This window comes from Nelumbo nucifera, chromosome 5 (assembly GCF_055504915.1).
Source record: "Nelumbo nucifera cultivar China Antique chromosome 5, China Antique-T2T, whole genome shotgun sequence".
Classification (NCBI taxonomy): Eukaryota; Viridiplantae; Streptophyta; class Magnoliopsida; order Proteales; family Nelumbonaceae; genus Nelumbo; species Nelumbo nucifera.
This window is the reverse complement of record NC_142653.1, coordinates 17,887,066-17,904,623: the sequence shown is the minus strand read 5'-3', so window position 1 is coordinate 17,904,623 and position 17,558 is coordinate 17,887,066. Positions and strand designations below refer to the sequence as shown.

At 37.0% G+C, this 17,558-nt stretch overlaps 1 protein-coding gene across 6 annotated transcripts in view; it reads left to right on the top strand.

The window, feature by feature from the left end:
- The first annotated feature begins 198 nt into the window (after positions 1 to 198).
- LOC104595539 (phosphoglucan, water dikinase) overlaps positions 199 to 17,558 on the top strand; it is a 54,125-nt gene continuing 36,765 nt past the window's right edge. For 2 of the 6 annotated variants that reach the window (XM_010256300.3, XM_088887863.1), the window contains exons 1-11: positions 1,270 to 1,492; positions 1,580 to 1,689; positions 1,769 to 1,847; positions 1,951 to 2,042; positions 2,166 to 2,322; positions 9,826 to 10,146; positions 10,535 to 10,645; positions 11,568 to 11,666; positions 11,751 to 11,873; positions 12,502 to 12,590; positions 13,880 to 14,014. In XM_010256300.3, coding sequence (XP_010254602.1) covers positions 1,412 to 1,492; positions 1,580 to 1,689; positions 1,769 to 1,847; positions 1,951 to 2,042; positions 2,166 to 2,322; positions 9,826 to 10,146; positions 10,535 to 10,645; positions 11,568 to 11,666; positions 11,751 to 11,873; positions 12,502 to 12,590; positions 13,880 to 14,014 — 1,397 coding nt within the window. In that variant the 5' untranslated portion in view covers positions 1,270 to 1,411. Of the gene's footprint in view, positions 606 to 1,269; positions 1,493 to 1,579; positions 1,690 to 1,768; positions 1,848 to 1,950; positions 2,043 to 2,165; positions 2,323 to 9,825; positions 10,147 to 10,534; positions 10,646 to 11,567; positions 11,667 to 11,750; positions 11,874 to 12,501; positions 12,591 to 13,879; positions 14,015 to 17,558 lie in introns of those variants that run through there. The other 4 variants (XM_010256296.3, XM_088887862.1, XM_010256301.3 and 1 more) reach the window with 4 other exon arrangements.

Sequence of the window (17,558 nt, the reverse complement as noted above, 5' to 3'; positions counted from 1 at the left end):
GTTTTTCAGCATTCGAAGGATAAGTTTCGAATCGAAGCTTCGAATATGAATATAAATGATGACTCGTCCGATTCGATCCGATCCATTTGCAGTTATACCCACGGTTGACGCCTAGCTAATCCCACGGAGTAGGCACTGTGCGCAGTAGCCAGTAGACATTTCCCGCGTTAGAATCCAGATGTTTCAATGCACCGACGAGATGAGCAAAAGCCAGAGCCTCTGTTCTACCTCTCCTATGCTCGTCATAGGAATTGCTTCTTCTTGTTTCCATGGCGGATTTTATGAAACCCTAATTTTGTCAAAGAGAAGAGACTGCAATAATGTTTCGGTCCTTTTGGACGCTAGTTCGATGCTTGTTCAGTCTCAATCTCAAGCTTCGATTCCTTTTATTGATGATGATCCCAGCACCTGTACTTTATTTGTTGGAATCTCCTTTGCACTTTCTTTTCAGATACGACATTTGAAATCATCGAGATGTCATCTTATCTTTTCGAAATTTGAAGCAAGCATCTGATTCGCGTTTCTTTTAAATTATTTGTCCAAAATTTACCAGAGTGATCGTATCCGGCGTATCCACATCAGATTTACGTGAAAGTGGACGGCTGGTAAGCAACTGCTAGTAGATCGTCGAGTGCTTACCGTTTAAAATTTTAATTTATAGGTTGATTTCTTTTTAATTCCATTTAAAGTCGAAAAGTCATACCCGATCTTTTTCAAGGAGCTCAGTTAGATTCATCTAATTTTGTCTCGGTGAAGATTATCAAAGTTTCCATGGTAGGTCGGGAATCCACAGAGGCCTAACATTATTGCAAACGACGATGGTGCCATTGCTCATGGAATATTGACACTAAATATAATTTTCCTTAATGAACCGACCACCATATTAAAGTTGTAGTTCCAATACAATTTCTTACTAACGATATATTCTTTTTCTCAAATGAAAAATATGAATGCATGACATTTAATCATTTACCATCGAAGAATATGAAACTAATAGGAGACAAATTTAAAGTGTCTTATAATAGTAAATGATTGTCAGGGTCGAAAATTGCAGTCATAAGAAATTATTGCACTTAAGGTGGCAAATTGATCAATTTGTAAAAGTTGTTTGTGGGTTGATTGGTTGAATAATCGGATAGTCCTTGGTTATTTGTTTGTTCTGTTTTTGGACTGAGCTCGAGTGAATTAAGGAGACGTGTTCAATCATGATTTTGATGCTCCAAACAAAGTTTAACATACTAACACGAGGTGGTTGCTTTATTTTCCTTGTGCAAACCATGTTGGCACATTCAACTTTAATGAGCCCGTAGTTTGAGAAGTTGGACCGTAGAAGTCGCGTGTATATAAATAGTATAACAGCTGCAACATTATGGTCTTACATTTGGAATTTGGACTGTAGTAAGCAGTTGCAATGGCATCTTCAAAATCTACCAATGGTTCACAAACACCTCTAGTTTATCATTTTGAACTTGGGGAGGGAATGCAGCTCCAGGTACCAATTTTCCTCTGCGCAAAAGGTTACAAAGATGTAATAATATTTGGAAGTTTGAAGTTATATTGATTTCCTTCATTCCTGTAGGTTAATGTGTCTGGATCTTCAAGTGGATGCAATGCAAAAATTGAGCTTCAACTTAAAAATTGTTCAAGAACATGGATTCTTCATTGGGGTGGCCTTTATCGTGGACATATGTGAATCCAATCAGACACTATTTGTTAGGTATTTTCATTTATAATCATCAGTGATTTTGACCTTTGAATTCTCTTACAGGAATTGGGCCATTCCAGCTGATCGGCCTTCTGGAACGAGAATCTATAAGCAAACTGCACTGCAGACACCATTGGTGAAGGTTGACTTGCCATCTCCTGCTTTATAATTACTTATACTCGCATATTCCAACATAGAAAAATATTTTCTAGGTACTCATAGGTTCATTTCTTTCCTATCTACAGAAGGGAGAAATATATTCGATCATCATTGAGTTGCGGGATCCTAAGATACATGCTATTGAATTTGTTCTGAAAGATGAAAGGCATGATAGATGGTTAGTCTTTCTTTGAAACTGATTTTTTGCTACTTTGGGCTGTTTGATTTTGAGTATTGCACATTTAAATCAGATGAACCCATCTTGACCTGTCACTATGGTTTTTTCCCCTTCCTCCTCTAGGTTAAAACTAAACAAAGGGAATTTCCGAATTGAAATACCTGAGGTTGCATTAAGTGCTTCTCCCCTATCTTCTATACCAAGGGAGTTGGTAGAACGCAAGGCATATTTACTTTGGGAAAGCAAGGGAAAGCCAAGAAACTCACTGCAACAGCAAGAGGTTTGTCTTAACTCTATTTTGTACTGAATAAATAGTTAGCTGAGGCTTGTATTAGAAAGAACTACAATATGTGATCATGATGTTGGTTTTAGCTTGTTATTATTCCAAGAATAACAATAAATAATTTGATGAAAGATGATTTAATTGCACATATTCAATTGGTTTGTGTTTCTTGAATAGCATAAAGATCTCTTCTAATTTGTAATCTTTTGTTATCTTGGTGTTGCTCCTTACATGGACATTAAAAAAATACAAGTTTCCTGTGCCCCCTATAAAAAAGAAGGGAGAACTTGACTGGCAATACAAAAGTTATACCCTCTCAAGTTCTTATGCTCCCAATTTGCATTGAGGTCCATGTAACATGTCCTTAAAATCCTTTAAAATGAAGTACCAAGTAAGCAATATTCATGAGACTCAGTAAGAGGAGAAGCCCTCTGTTGACATTGTGCGTTGGGTTATCAGCATCCATGCGACATCAAAGGGTGGTAGTTGAAGGGGATTCCTTTAGCTCAAGGAAGTATAGGTGATAGGTTAAATAAGATATGAATCAAAACAGGATGGCCTTGAAGACTATCTATCAGAGTAGGGATGCAAGCTCTTTAGCATCTAGAGTCCTTATTAGCTAATTCCATTGTAAATGGTCTGGTAATAGGGGGTAACAAGGAAAGTTTTATTTAGGAATATTGTTACAAATTCCATGGATTATGATGTGAGGCTCAGGTGGTGATTGGAATTATTGAAAAATCATATTTTCTTGGGTTGATTTTGAGGGATTATGATGGCCATCAATGTGCTGGCTTCTGTAATGGGTGTTATGCTATGCTGTCATTTTTGACTCTTAGTGGCAAGCTGATATCTACTTCTGTCTCTTGTAATTAGGCCTCTGGCCTCTTTTTGTGAATAAAATCATCCTTAAATTCTAAAATGTTAGGTTTTTAGATATCCTGGCATTTCATGGGATATGGGTCATTGTCTTATATTTTCTTCTTTAGTTTCAATTAGTATAATGTATTTACAGTTAGTGTTAAAGAAAGAAAGTAAGAACAATAGGTGTCAGATTCTTATGTGAACTCTCTACTGTTGCCATCCCGTCTTTGAACTGTGGTTCTTTCTTTCTTTCTTTCTTTATAAAGATTCTAACAAGCAACTAAAGAAATAGTTACACATATGTAGCCTGCTTCCATAACTTCTCAAAGCATTATCCTCTCGCGAGGCCATTGAAAGTGGCAAGCAAAAGTTCAAAACCCAAGAGGTATGAAGCAAGGATAAGAAGTGAGACTAGGCCTGTTTGAGAGTCATTGGTGATTAAGGAGGTGATCCGCAAGTTTCTCATACATGTTACATAGGAAGAAAATATCAGTAATCTGTCATCCTTAATGATAAGGTGATTTACCATCACTCTCTTGCCCTCAACCACTTTACTGAGAATCTGGAGGAAAGATCTAGAGGAAGGACTTGGCACCAAATAAAAATCACTTCACTGAGATTCTTTTTTTTTGATAGGTCACTTTACAAAAAACAAGATGGTTTGATGGTTAAAGGCTAATTAATGTAATTAAGAGAACCTAAGTTCAAATCCCTCTAACAACACACTTTATTGTTCTCATACTCCATAACTAAAGTCAATAGATGATGGGGCATCCCAATACTTGAGATTTCTTCTCAATTTTGGACCCTTAAACCACACAGATCCTCCCACCCCCCCCGGCAAACAGTTTGGTACTCTGCTACCAAGACAATCAACTCAGCTGAGCAAAACTTTATCCCAACTATATGGGGAAACCTACATGAACCTTGTTTTTTCATTCCATATATTGAGGGCCATAACCTCTGTTAAACTTTTGGTGCCTAGATCTTTTCTCCTACCTCTAGGAATGCCTTTTCAAAATTCCCTAGCTCATATATTGTTGTGGGAAAGAAGAATAAGAAACAAAGTGAGAGATGAGAGGTAAGGTACACTGATGGGTTCTCTTTCTGTGAGTAATTAGAATATGCAATTCATTAGGAGGATCAGTATCGAAACAAGTAGTGGAAGGTGGAAAAGTCTCTGTACCTAAGAATTATTATTGATTTGGTGGAGTGTCACAAACCACCTCTAAGTTTTTGCTTTTGTTAGCCCTTTATAATTTGCAGGCTCTTTGGAGAGAGAACCAAGAGTATCAGTAACCAGAAGAGAAGACTTTGAAGATGAAGGTAATCCATTGTATTAAGACAATGGAGATTTTCGACGACTATACAGTGGATGACTTTATTAGAGAGTGGGGAGCAATATCAGCATCTTCTACATTAAAGAGAGTAGTGGAAAAGGAGTGGGTTCCTGCCAGCAACAATAGAATTGAAATAAACTTTGACGGAAGCTTTTGTGGGAGTCCAGGTCCCTTGGGTATAGGGGGAGTTTTTATAGATGGTGATATTGGCTCTCTACTCCAGTCTGTTAGAAGTAGAAGACTCACTGACAGCAGCGATTTTGGTCATCCTGCAAGAATTAAAATTAGAAATACGGCTGAATCTGAAATATATAGCAACTGAGGGTGATTCCATGTTGGTAGTGGATTGGATGGTGAGGAGTAGTTAGGGTCCATGGGCAGTCAGACATGTAATAAGGGAAATCAGGAAGCTATCAAGGGAAGTTGAGGTCACTTTTAAGTGGGTTAATGGGTCAGCAAATGCATTGGCAGATTCCTTAGTCAAGCAAGGGGTGAGTAGGGAGCAACTTTCTATGCTAAATGTATTTGTAAGATTCATGTGAGTTTGGCTCGGGACTTAAAGTTCTAAATTAATTCAAGTTTCTGGTTATCAATCAAACAAAAAAAGGAAGAAGAGAAACGGGAAGAGAGAAATGTATATGAAACCGACATCAATAGAAATATGCATCCTAGAAACTGGGTCAAAACATTTAAAGCCTTTTTGAGTAGTAAAATAGCCCCAAAAAACTCCTTTAATCGTTTTTGGGAATAAGGAAGAAACAAAAACAGAAAAGAAAGACAAGGAAAGAGAGAAGAAAGTAGTAGAGAACAGTTCCAAAACAGATTGAGAGAGAACTGAAATGGAGTGGTGCTGGTTTTCCTATATATTGATATAAAAGGCCATTACCCAATATTGGTCCCAGATATCTGGGGTCTTGGGAGGGGATGAGGGGCGGATTGGATACAGTTATGCACAAAGTGGTGGCTCTCAGACAGTCAGACTCGAATCTGCATCCTCACACTTGACAGCCCGAGATTTTACCATTACACCAAGTAATGGCCCCTCTGTTGATATCTATAATTTAATCACAAGTTGAAAAAGGACCAAAATGATCCTTCTGAGAAAATAAAGAAAAAAGGTCATAAGTGCCCTTATACAAAAAAGCATAGATACCCTTAAAGCCTAAAAAAGGCCATTACCCAATGTTTGTCCCAGCTGTCTGGGGTCTTGGGAGGGGTACGTTGGTTACAGTCCTAACCTCTGGCATTTTTTATTGGCACAAGGCCGCTCTCGGACTCAAACCTGTGTTCTAACACTTGCGGCCTGAGATTTCACCTTTACACCAAACAATGGTTCCTACAAATATCCTTAAAGCTTATTTTCTACAAAAAAAAAAAAGATATGATTGTGGGTTTGGATGTTTTAATATGAAAAAAGCAGAGGAAGGTGAGGTAGAGTCAAGAATAAGGTGATTTAGAAGTTGTCACGGGTTGGTTCTTGTGGGTTTGGGTGTTTTGTAGGCATGATATTGAATAACTTCCATTGGTTTGTTTACTAGGTATTTTGGTTCTTATTTGATTCTTTGACAATCTGAAATGTGAGAGGGTTGGAACTTCTGTAAGTTTTATAAGTTTTTATATCACTGAGGCTCTTTCTTTTTGCTTGGGTTGCAAATCCATCCTTATTTTTGTTTCCTTTTCTTGTAATAAGTTTTTTCCTGTCTACCATAAAAAGTAAAGTATTTGTCAGAAACTTCATGAGACATTTTAAGATGGTGTAATTTTTTTTTTTTTATTTGAAAGAAGAGAAAGGAGCAATATAAGTAATCTTAAATATGGATGAATGGCAGGACTATGAAGGATAAAATTAAAAATGAACATATTCAAGGGAATCTAGAGGTAGCAACAAATGGATGAAATGTAAGTTCTCTAAGAAGGATTGATCAGAGCATAGCTCATTTTGTAATGAACCTTTGCGCTTGCCTTGTCAAGTGCTTTGTTCAGTTCATGCATAGGATCAAAAGGAAAGAAAGGGGAAAGGATCTATAGCTTTGATCAGGTCGAAGTCTGTACAACTTATCCTTTAGGATGTCCCACCCCTATCAACAGGAATTGGAATTTTATTAAGGAGAGATTTCTTTATGGTGTCTTTTTTACTTTCTCATGACACATAAATTCATCAAAAGCATAGGTTCACGGTTCATGCAAGATATCATTTTTTTTTTAATCAGTAGAAAGTAATTTTATTAATGCAAACTTAAAGATTACAAGGGGGTAGGTGTAAAATCCGCCCCAAACAACAAGAGTTCACAAATTTGCCCTAAAAAAATGCTGCCTTAAAGCCCTTTGTTTGGATAAAGTGTCTGCCATTCCATTTGCTGTTTTTCTCATCCATTTAAAAGAAAGATTTAGCTCCCTTATTAAGATTTTCTTTTGATCAATAAAACCTTGATTATATTAATATGTGAAAAAACACTACAAGTTTAATTTGATGATTATAACATCAGCCCCAAAACCAACACTATGTTATAAAGATGCCCAAAACAATTCCTGCCTTTCTACCCCTTATTTAGCAAGGGGGTCAGCTAGCCCATTTGCACTCCTAACCAATTTGAATTCAGCACTCAGCTCTCTTGTAGTCCTTTTTATTTCCCTGTAAGCATGCTTGAGAGTCCACGGAACATGTCTGTTACATCTTGCCCAAGAGATGGTCCCCTTCCACCTCCACTTGACTGAGGCCCAATTTCTTAGTGAACCTGAAACCTTGTAGTAAAGTCAACAATTCAAATTTTATGGAGTTAGTCACACCAATTAGCCTAGAGTAAAGAGCTAACAATCTGCCCTCCGAATTTCTAATTGCCCCACCAATGTCCACCATACTGGGTTACCCAAAGAGCTTCCATCAAAATTCAACTTAACTTTACTGCCTTGTGGAAGTTTCCATTACATTTTAGTTCTGTCTTTGTCTCTAGAGGATTGTACTACTCCTAAACCCTTAGAATCATCAGTCACTGCGAAACTTTGAGATAAATTTAACTTAGAATGCTACCTTTACTTTTGTTGTCTCAATCACCTCCTCCACAGTTCTATTTTTTCCATTAAAAATTCTGTTATTCCTCTCCTCCCAAATCACCCAAATAGTTGCAGCCTTAGTAACTCTCCACATCAACCTTCCTGTTTTCTTTGATTGCCTTAGGAAGCTAGGCCTGAAAATGTCCGCCACCTCTTGGGGAGGGTTCCACCTACAACTGCAAAGATCACAGAAAAACTCCCAAATATGAGTAACAAAAGAACATGAGGTTAATAAGTGGAGTATTGTTTCTCCACTTTTCCTACAGGACCTACACAAAAAGCACATATGAGGAGAGAGTCAGCAAAAAGCCTTCTTTTCTGCAGAACATCACAAGTGTTAACCTTTCCAAGGAAATATTCCCATTAGAAAGCATGAACTTTTGGTGGGATAGGCATAGTCCACACTTCTTTCACTAGGAAGTCCACCCCATGTGAAGCAGGCAAGGTTAAAGACTTGAAAAATGAGGAACAAGTAAAGAGTCCATCCAGTGAGGGAATCTAGATTCTAGAGTCTTCCAAAAGAGGGTCCAAGAAAGAAGTCTCCAAGATATTAAGAAGCTTAATTAGAGGGGCACACTCTCTCTCCCTTAAGTCTCTTCTAAGACCCCAAGTCCCAGTTGATGCCCGAGGGAGGGGGAGTGTCCATAAAGGACACAGATGCATCTTTAAGGTTAGAGAGGGCAAAAAGATCGGGGAACTAGTCCCCTACCCAAAGGTCTTCCTAGAACTGAATCTTATCACTCCTTATCAAATAAAAACGTGTAGAATTGAGGAACAAAGGGTAAACCTCATGGATTTCTTTCCAAGGGGAAGTTGAGGTTGAATAAGGGTTGAGTATAGCATCCCATTCATTACATTCTTGCCCATGAATGCTTGCTACAACTTTGTGCCACAACCTGTCTCTTTCAAATGGGAATCTCCATAACCAAGGTTCAGAGTATTGATATGATACACCTGATACCGAACACATCGTATTGTGGGGTTTCTGATACACTTGTTTAAAGGTGTTTTCAGGAAACTCCTTTTATTTATTAAATAATATAAAATATCTATTAAAACGAAATAAAAAACTAAAAAAATAAAACGTGCATGGTTTATTGTGTTTATACACCCCTGCCGATACATTTGGGTGTATCGATACTTTAAACCATGTCCATAACCATTTACCCAAGAGAGCAACATTTTTGAGAGTGATATTTCCTAACCCTAAACCCCCTAGTTCCTTTGGCTTGCAGAGCTGTTCCCATTTAACCAAATGATCCTTCTTTTCGTCCCCCGGTTCTCACAAGAAATCCCTCGTATTATTTCTCTAAATCTCCGTCCATTAGGACCAATCCACCAAATCGTAAGCCTTTTCAAAATTCAATTTACATATGAATCCCTTTCCTTCTCTCTTCTACACATTCATTTGCCACTAAAATCTGGTCAACAATTGGTTTTCCCTCTACAAAGGCCCCTTGGAAAGGTGAGAGCACTATAGGTAAAACCTTTTTCAGTCTACTTGGAAAGACTTTTGCTATTATTTTATAGAGGCTACCCACTTAATTTATTGGCCTGAAATCCTTTGGGGTTCTAGTAGAACTTGTTCCTGGAGAAATTTCCTCAGTTTGGTGAAAATCATCAAACATTTCTTTCAAATCATTCTTTCAACTCCTCCCAGAACTGGTCCCTTTCTACGTAATAGTTTGGACCATAAATATTGGTCATCACCCACATCTTCCCATCACTAGCTCTTTTGAATTTGGTTGAGACTAAGTAATTTCCAATGAGTTCCTCCAAGCACTCCAATTCCTCATTTTTCTAGATGGTGAGAATGAAGCTCCCTAAGACAGTGCATTAGCCCAACTTAAACCCATAATTCCTCAGATACTCCTAATCCACCTTTTATTTAGCTTTGATAACTTGGTTTCCTGAATTAAGAAAACATCATGCTTCTCTTTCCTGAGTACACTCCTTGTTAATCTTCTTTTTTTTTTCAATGCAAGATATCTTCCTTGACTTAGCCAAACACTATATAGCACTGCGTTAGTTTGTAGAATGTGACTTGTTACTAGATTTTTTTTTCTATTTTTAGAATCCTATGCCATCTTCTCATTTCTTGAAAGTTGAAACACATTTTTGTGTTCATGTTCTTGCATAGGTTTTATCAGCCAATTGTACTTTGAATGGGGATAATTTATGCTTCTGTTGTTGCCCAGTAGTTATCGAGTAATATGATAATCATAACTTCACATTTTTTGTGCAGCAAGACTATGAAGATGCTTTGAGAGAGCTTCAAAGTCAGTCATCAAAGGGACTTTCTTTGGATGAACTTCGAAGAAGCTTAGAGGGAGCAAGTACTAAAAGGATCACTCAGGGAAAGGAACTAGCAGTTTTTAACAGTTCAACTTCCTCTACTCATCCCAGAGGACATGACATTGACAAGTGGTTGCAAAAATCTTATGAGGGACATACCAAAGGCACCAGTTTGCTGGCATCACCTCTATTCAATCTTGTTGAGAAGTCTATTGGAGGAGATAATTGGATTATGCAACAAACTTTTCATGTTGGGAACCATGACATACTGGTCAGCTTCTGTATAACAACTAGAAAACATTATTTTATCAAAATCAGTAAATTATGTTTGACATTCTTTTGGATGTGTATGTAGATAAAGGTTCCAATAAGTCGCCTTCTGTTTAGATGTATTTTCATCTCAAAAAATGTTTTTGAAGAGTTTTTTTATTTAAATTTATATTATCAGTTATTTGTCTAATAATAACTGTTTATACACTGTCATGTAACTTGAGACATGCCAGCACATTATCTGGACTTTGGAGTTACCATGTTTGTAACCTTGTGTGTCTCCACTGCTTTATTTGCTTGTCTCTAGGTTACATTTGTTAACCTTAATTGACTAAATGATCTCTTTTTTCAACCAGGCAGTAAATCTTATATGCAATTTTTCTGCGTAGGTTCTTTTGAGGATTCTTAGGGGTGACTATCACATATTGGTTGCTGTGAACATGAAAGGTGCTATTGTGCTTCACTGGGGTGTATCAAAGTCATCTTATGGGGAGTGGCTGGTAAGTTAATGTCATTTTTTTATTAGTAGTTTATTTCTCAATGAATGAAAGAAGAAAGTATGTAGAGTGTGCCCTGCACAACTAAGTATGGGTTATCAATGCTCACAATTCATCATTGGAGCCCATCGGACAGGGGCTTTATTAAATTAAATTTTGATGGTAGTAGCATAGGGAATCCAGGTCCCTCTGGCATTGGAGGTGTATTCAGAGATGAAAGGGGCAGAATTATTGCACTATATTCTGGGCCAGCAGGGAAAGGAGAATCATTGAGGGCAGAAGTCATGGATGTAATGGAAGGCATACAAAGGGCGAAAACTCTGCACATCAACAAACTAAGTGTGGAGGGAGATTCAAAACTGGTGATCAACTGGCTACAGGATTAGGGAATGAAAATGTGGATGTACAATAATGGAAGGAAAAATGCAGATGGTTAACTAGAGACATGGAAGTAAGGACAGGGTGGGTCAAGCGGAGTGCAAATGCCATAGCTGATTCATTAGCTAAGCAAGGGGTGGAGAGAGATTTATCGTTTTGGGCACAATTGTAAGGGATTTGGGGTTTTGTGGGGAGAGATAAGAGTTTTTATCTCTCATGAACTTAAACTGTTTTTAACAGTCTGTACTTACCACTTTCTTCTCAGATTAATAAAATTGACGTTATTGAATAAAAAAAATGCTACCCAGATATTTTTTGTTTCAAAGATTATGAACTTCCCCATAGAAAGGGATCCCCCCAAAAGTTGTTCCCTGCTTGCTCTCTGTCTTGATAGCATATTAGCCATACAATTGGCTGATCTGTGTCTCCATTGAAAGATTGCTCCTTGAAGAATCTTCTTCTCTTGCTTCAGTCATACTCTAGTTCAGATATTGCTTTAGTCTAGAAGCTAATTACAGCATGTAATATGGCTTTATTCTTTACATAGGCTCCTCCACCAGATATACTTCCTGAAAGGTCAAAGCTACTTGATGGAGCATGCCAGACTTATTTTAAGGATGTGATAACTAGAGAAGGATCTTTTCAGGTAATATATACTATAGAATTAGCTCCATATGTACTGCAGTTTTTTTCCCGTTTTATCATTTTGTATTGACCATCTATAATGCAGCTTGTAGATATTAATCTGAAGCAAAAGGACTTTTTGGGCATCTCATTTGTACTTTGGTCTGGTGGTTCGTGGATAAAAAACAATGGAGCCAATTTTTTTGTTGGTCTGAAACCAATGAATAAGGTATTAGTTGTCACCCTTTGCAAATTTCTTATTTTTGGGAGGCATATGGTGTTGATTTTTGTGGATGTATGTTTTTTTCTCTCCTTGATTTACCCTTGAAACCTATGTCATGTTTATTGATAGGAATAATTAATTTATGGGATCTAAAAGTTGTCCATGCTTACCATAGCTAAAGATGTTATGAATCATGTTATGAATTGCATCAATATTTTAACTAGAGATACTAACATGAACATGGAAAACATTAAAAAGAAAGGTGCATGAAGTGTTTCATGGTCAATATTTAACATTGTATGGAAAATGGCCTTCTCTACCCCCTGGTTTGTCCATAAGTTTGCCTTTATTTATCATTGTTTTGAGATAAATTAGAAAGTGTTGTCTCGAAGTTTAAGTTTGTTTCTATACTTCATTATATTTGATTAATTTTAGGTGCCACCATTTCAGCTAATATAATTGGACACAATACTATTCCTCAAGTTTATTTTTCTTTGTATCATGACGCCCAATCTTTATCCTATTGTTCTAGCATGACTCTCATGTACTGCAGTTCATCTTCTTCTCTGATGTTTATATGGGGCTGATTTGGTTTTCTTGGTGCTGAATTGTGTTGCCTAATAAATATATTCAGGGTGAAGGTGACAGCAAAGGTATTGTCAAGTGGTTGCTTGATGAAATATCTCAGAGAGAGAAAGATGCCCAGAGATCCTTGATGCACAGGTTAGCCCAAAATACAAAGACTAGGTGCAATGACCAATAAATACATAAACTTTATTTTTATGAGAAAAATAGACTAGTGGTTGCATATTGATTTAGGTTGAGAATGAATCAGAATCAGCACTTATATACACTGGATCAATTTTGAGCTGCACGTTTATTTATTTACATATATAGGTAAAAGGCAGGAGTAGACAACCCATGTCACACTGGTTGACAACTGGAAAGAGACTGAAATGTACTGCCAAAATCTCCTCCTCTTCTTCTTGGTATTATTTGCCAGTGTTGAATGGTCTCTTCTAAATGGACAACATGTCTGTGTCAGATATGTGTAAGAGTCTGACACTCCATGGATTCTTGAGGACACATTTACACTACGTTTTCATTTTATCTCCCAGCTTATTTGACATAAATGAACAGCTAATATAATGCCATTTTCCATATCAAACATTACTCAGTAACAAAGGCAACTATTTTAATAGCATATGCTTTTTCATTGATGTGGTTGTGAGTTCACATTTTCTTATCTTGCCAAGTTAGACTCTTGTAAATGCATCAGATTTTAATTCCCTGCCCATGTCCATGCAATACTGTTATTTGCATGACTTGATGATGTCCTAGTGGCCCCTTGATTCCCCCTGATATGGATCTACTCTCCAGTGTATGGATCCCATGATGAATCTAAATATGCACGATTCTTCTGGATTAGGTGACTAATTCTAGTCAAACTATCGATCCTTTGATTATCACATAAGTTACTTTACTCTTTCAAGTTAAGTTTTTGATCTTCACCAACTCAAATTTCTAGATTCCTTGTGATTTATGTTAGCGTTTAGATTTTAAACAAGAAAGAAACACAAGTAAGAGCTCATTTGGTGCATAGAAACTCAAAAATAAATTTATTGTATATTTTATGTTTTTTCTATGCAAGTATCAAGTAAAATATAATGATTTAGTGTTATGCATATTTTTTTAGTAGCTTTTAAATTTTTCCTCAAAAAAGTTCGGTTTTAGTTTTGGTAGATATAATTTTTACTGTTAGTATATATAGTTGCAATTGTGTGTAAAAAGTAATTGTAAGATATAATAAATAACATTATACAATTAGATATCATAAAGAATAAAACTTAAAGAATTAAAAAACATCCCAGGTCAAATCTTTTGAGGAGTTATCACAACAATGACTGGAAAACTATTATTCTTTGTGGAGTTACTGTAACAATTGCTTTTGCATCTTGCATTTCTTTTGTTTCCTTTTTTTTTTTTTAATTATGTATTATTACCTGGCACAGGTTCAATATTGCAGCAGAGTTAACTGAACGATGTAAAAATGAAGGCCAATTGGGGCTTATTGGTATATTCGTTTGGTTGAGGTTCATGACATCCAGGCAACTTACTTGGAATAAAAATTATAATGTGAAACCACGGTAAAAAGTTTCGTTCTTCTTAATGGGTTTCATTTTTTGATTTTGGATTCTCTCTGAGAGTTATGATTTCTCTCTCTCTCTCATGCACACACACACACACACACCGATGTAATCTCTATTACTTTTTCTTTTCTAAAATTTTCTATACTTGGTACAAAATCTTGGGATTACTTATTCTACTTATTTTGTGTGTCACCTTGATATTTCCAGTTGTTATGTTTGTTATATTCAGGGGCTTCTAATAGAATTTGTGTATAGAAAGTAGGCATCTTATACCCTTAGTTATCATGCTGTAGTATCACGTTTAGTTGATCTAAGACAAATCAACCATGTGTCTCCATACACACATTAACAGTTGTATTGGAGCTGGCCCAATAGTGCTCCCCTACTTCCCCAGATAGAGCCCCTTAGAGAAATTGAGACTGTCAATTATCCCAGTGGGTATTCACCTGGCATCAGTAAAGTTATCTCCCTCATGGTTCTAAAAACACCACCTATATGTGATTCCCTGGGGTTTCCAATTCTGCAGCCATAACAGTTCAACTTTATTCTTCGTTGTGATGGAGGAGTCTAAGTTGTGTCAGTTCTAATTCTTTCTATTGAAGTTCAATGCCACAATAGACCAGCTTCTGATGAATCATCTGCAGAAAATCATGAAAATTCTTCTCTTGTCTTAATAAAAAATTCTTGATTTTTATCAGTCAATTAATGTTCTCTAGATTGATATTTGTCTTGAAAAATCCTAGTATTTCATTGTTGCTGGATTGGGCCATAATATGGATACTCTGTACTCTTCCACAAGATTTCCTCCATTTCTTTCTTGGATAGGAAAAAACTTGGTTGAAACAAGTTATCTGAAGGGGGAGACCTCTAGCATCAAATAAAGCAAAAAAAAAAAAAAAAGAAAAAAGAAAGAAAGAAAGAAAGAAAGAAAGAAAAAAGTTCTAAATACTGTTCGCATAAGTGAAAAAATACTGTTAGATGAAAGGTGGTTTCACAACTTGTCCTACAAAGGAAGCACATATGTGGTTAAAAAGTCCAATTTTGTTGCTGTTGTTGATGATGATGCATTAGAGACGCTTTGGATTGTATGTGCTTGTACTTGCTGAAAAATCCAAATGAGTCCACATTGGAAGTGGCTTACATAATTTCAGTCATTAACATCAGGCAATTAATACTATTTCACCTCTAATTTTCCTTTGAAAGATAAAAATCAAATTTAATTTACAAAGGACTTTAATGTTCCTTCATCTATGGTTGGCATGTTCTTTGATAAACAGACATTCCTTCCCTAAGAAATCTTTCTTCCATCTCTGTTCTTCTCACTTTCTAGTTTTACCTAGCAAGAACTGATCCTTCTACAACTCTGGTAGCTTGAGTGCCCTCTCTTTCTTAGTCTGTTTAACACAACAATGAAGAAATCCTTGCCACTGTCTCACTGCCATGGAATTAATGGGACTATAATCTAGGCTTTGAATGTTGCAGGATTCTTTGGACAAACTGGAAATGAACCGTAATCTAGGCCAACCCACCTCATCAACAGGTTCAGTGGTTCATAAATTCACCCCCTTATCCGGTAGCTCAGGTGATGGATGGAGCCTGGTGGGTGGCATCCTTTCCCATATAATTTGACACCAGCTCAGTTCAGATATTCTCATGAGAAGATACTTGGTAAAGATTTGGAGGTCTATGAAGCAAATACTTTTGGGAAAAGGGTCAATTGGGAATGGAACTTGTCGCCCCAAGTGAGATTGCTACATGTTCCCTCATCAATCTTGGTTTGAAAGTACACATGGTATAATCTATAAACGTAACCTGGCTTGTGTGAATTAGATAGGTAGGTGGTGACTGGTGAGGATGATGAGGAGTGGGAGATGTTCTGAGAATATCGAAGAGGATATGCTTTTCAAGCCTTGTATTGATAGTACAGTGTTTCCAAAATGAACAATTGCTCATTAATGTTCTTGGACATGATTTTGCTGCTTATCTTACAAATGCTGCACTAAGTGTGGCAGTAAATGATATAGTCACTAGGAATGGAACTCGAATAAGTTTCACTCACTAGGAACTTGGTAGAACCTGGTAGGTATACTATGGAAATATGTGGTTTGAAAATCCTTCTTTTAAGGAAAGATTGAAGGTTTGGTGGGAATAAATCCGATCCTTAGGAAGTGGGAAGTTGACCTCGGGGATTGAAGAATTGGACAAAAAAGAGGCTCTCAGAACATTGTCTGAAGAGGAAAGGGAGGAAAGTTGGAAACTAAAGCAAGAACTGGAAAAGATACTAAGGAAAGAAGAGATTTGTCGGAGGCAAAAATCTAGGTGTAAATGGTTGTTGGAAGGGGATGGTAATACCAAGTTTTTTCACTCACTTGCAAATGGTAGAAGAAAGAAAAATGCCATTCACAGTGTGGAGGTGTAGGGTTAGGAGGCAAGAGAGGGCCAAGAGAGTACAAGGATCTTTGTGAATCATTTTAAATCCCTATTTGTAGACTCAGCTGGGGGTAGTACAAGGCTACAAGATATGGGTTGGGATAGAGTGACAAAGGAACAAGCACAATATTCGGAAAGGAATTTATCATTGGAAAAGATCAAGAAAGTAATTTTCTTGATGGAGAGATCAAAAGCCCCAGGACCAGACGGTTTTCAATGGCATTCTACAAAGAGTGCTAGGATTTTTTTTTTTTTTTTAAATAGACCTATTGGAAGTTTTTAGTAATTTCTTCCTTAGAGGGGAGATCCCCCCTAGGGTTAATGCCACCTTTATAGCTTTGGTCCCAAAGAAGAAGGAGGCAAAAGCCCAAAAAGACTTTAGACCAATAGGCCTAATTGGGAGTCTCTATAAGATCATCTCAAAGGTCTTATTTATAGAAACTGAAGGTGGTCCTTCCATCAGTGATCGTTCCCTTCCAAGGGGCCTTTGTGGAAGGAAGGCCAATTGTGGATCAAATCTTGGTGGCTAATGAATGTGTTGTAGAAAAGAGGAAGAACGGAGAGAAGAGTCTGGTTTGCAAGGTGGATTTAGAGAAAGCCTATAACTTAGTGGTGTGGCAAGTGTTGTTGGAAGCATTAGAGAGACTTGGGTTTGGGGAAAAATGGAGACTATAGATCAAAGGTTGTGTTAGCTCAGTTCATTATTAAATCCTCATTAATGGTGTGGAAAAAGATTTTTTCCAGCCAAATGAGGAATAAGACAAGGAGACCCATTTCCCCCTTTCCTTTTCATCATAGTGGCAGGGGTACTAAGCAGAGTGGTGGTGAAAGCATATTTACAGAGTCTGATTAGGGGGTGGAGAATTGAAAGAAACGAAGTGGTAGTCTCCCACCTCCAATTTGCTGATGATACAATTTTGTTTTGTAAAGGTATAGACTTGGAAATGGTGAGAAACCTGAAGTTATTGATCGATGATTTTGTGGGAGAATTAATTGAGGTAAAAGTGGGATTTCATGAATCATCATGGAAGATGGGGAAGTGCAAATATTTGCTAAGGTTCTGGGATGTGAGAGTAGATAGTGGCCTATAATATACCTAGGTTTGCCTTTG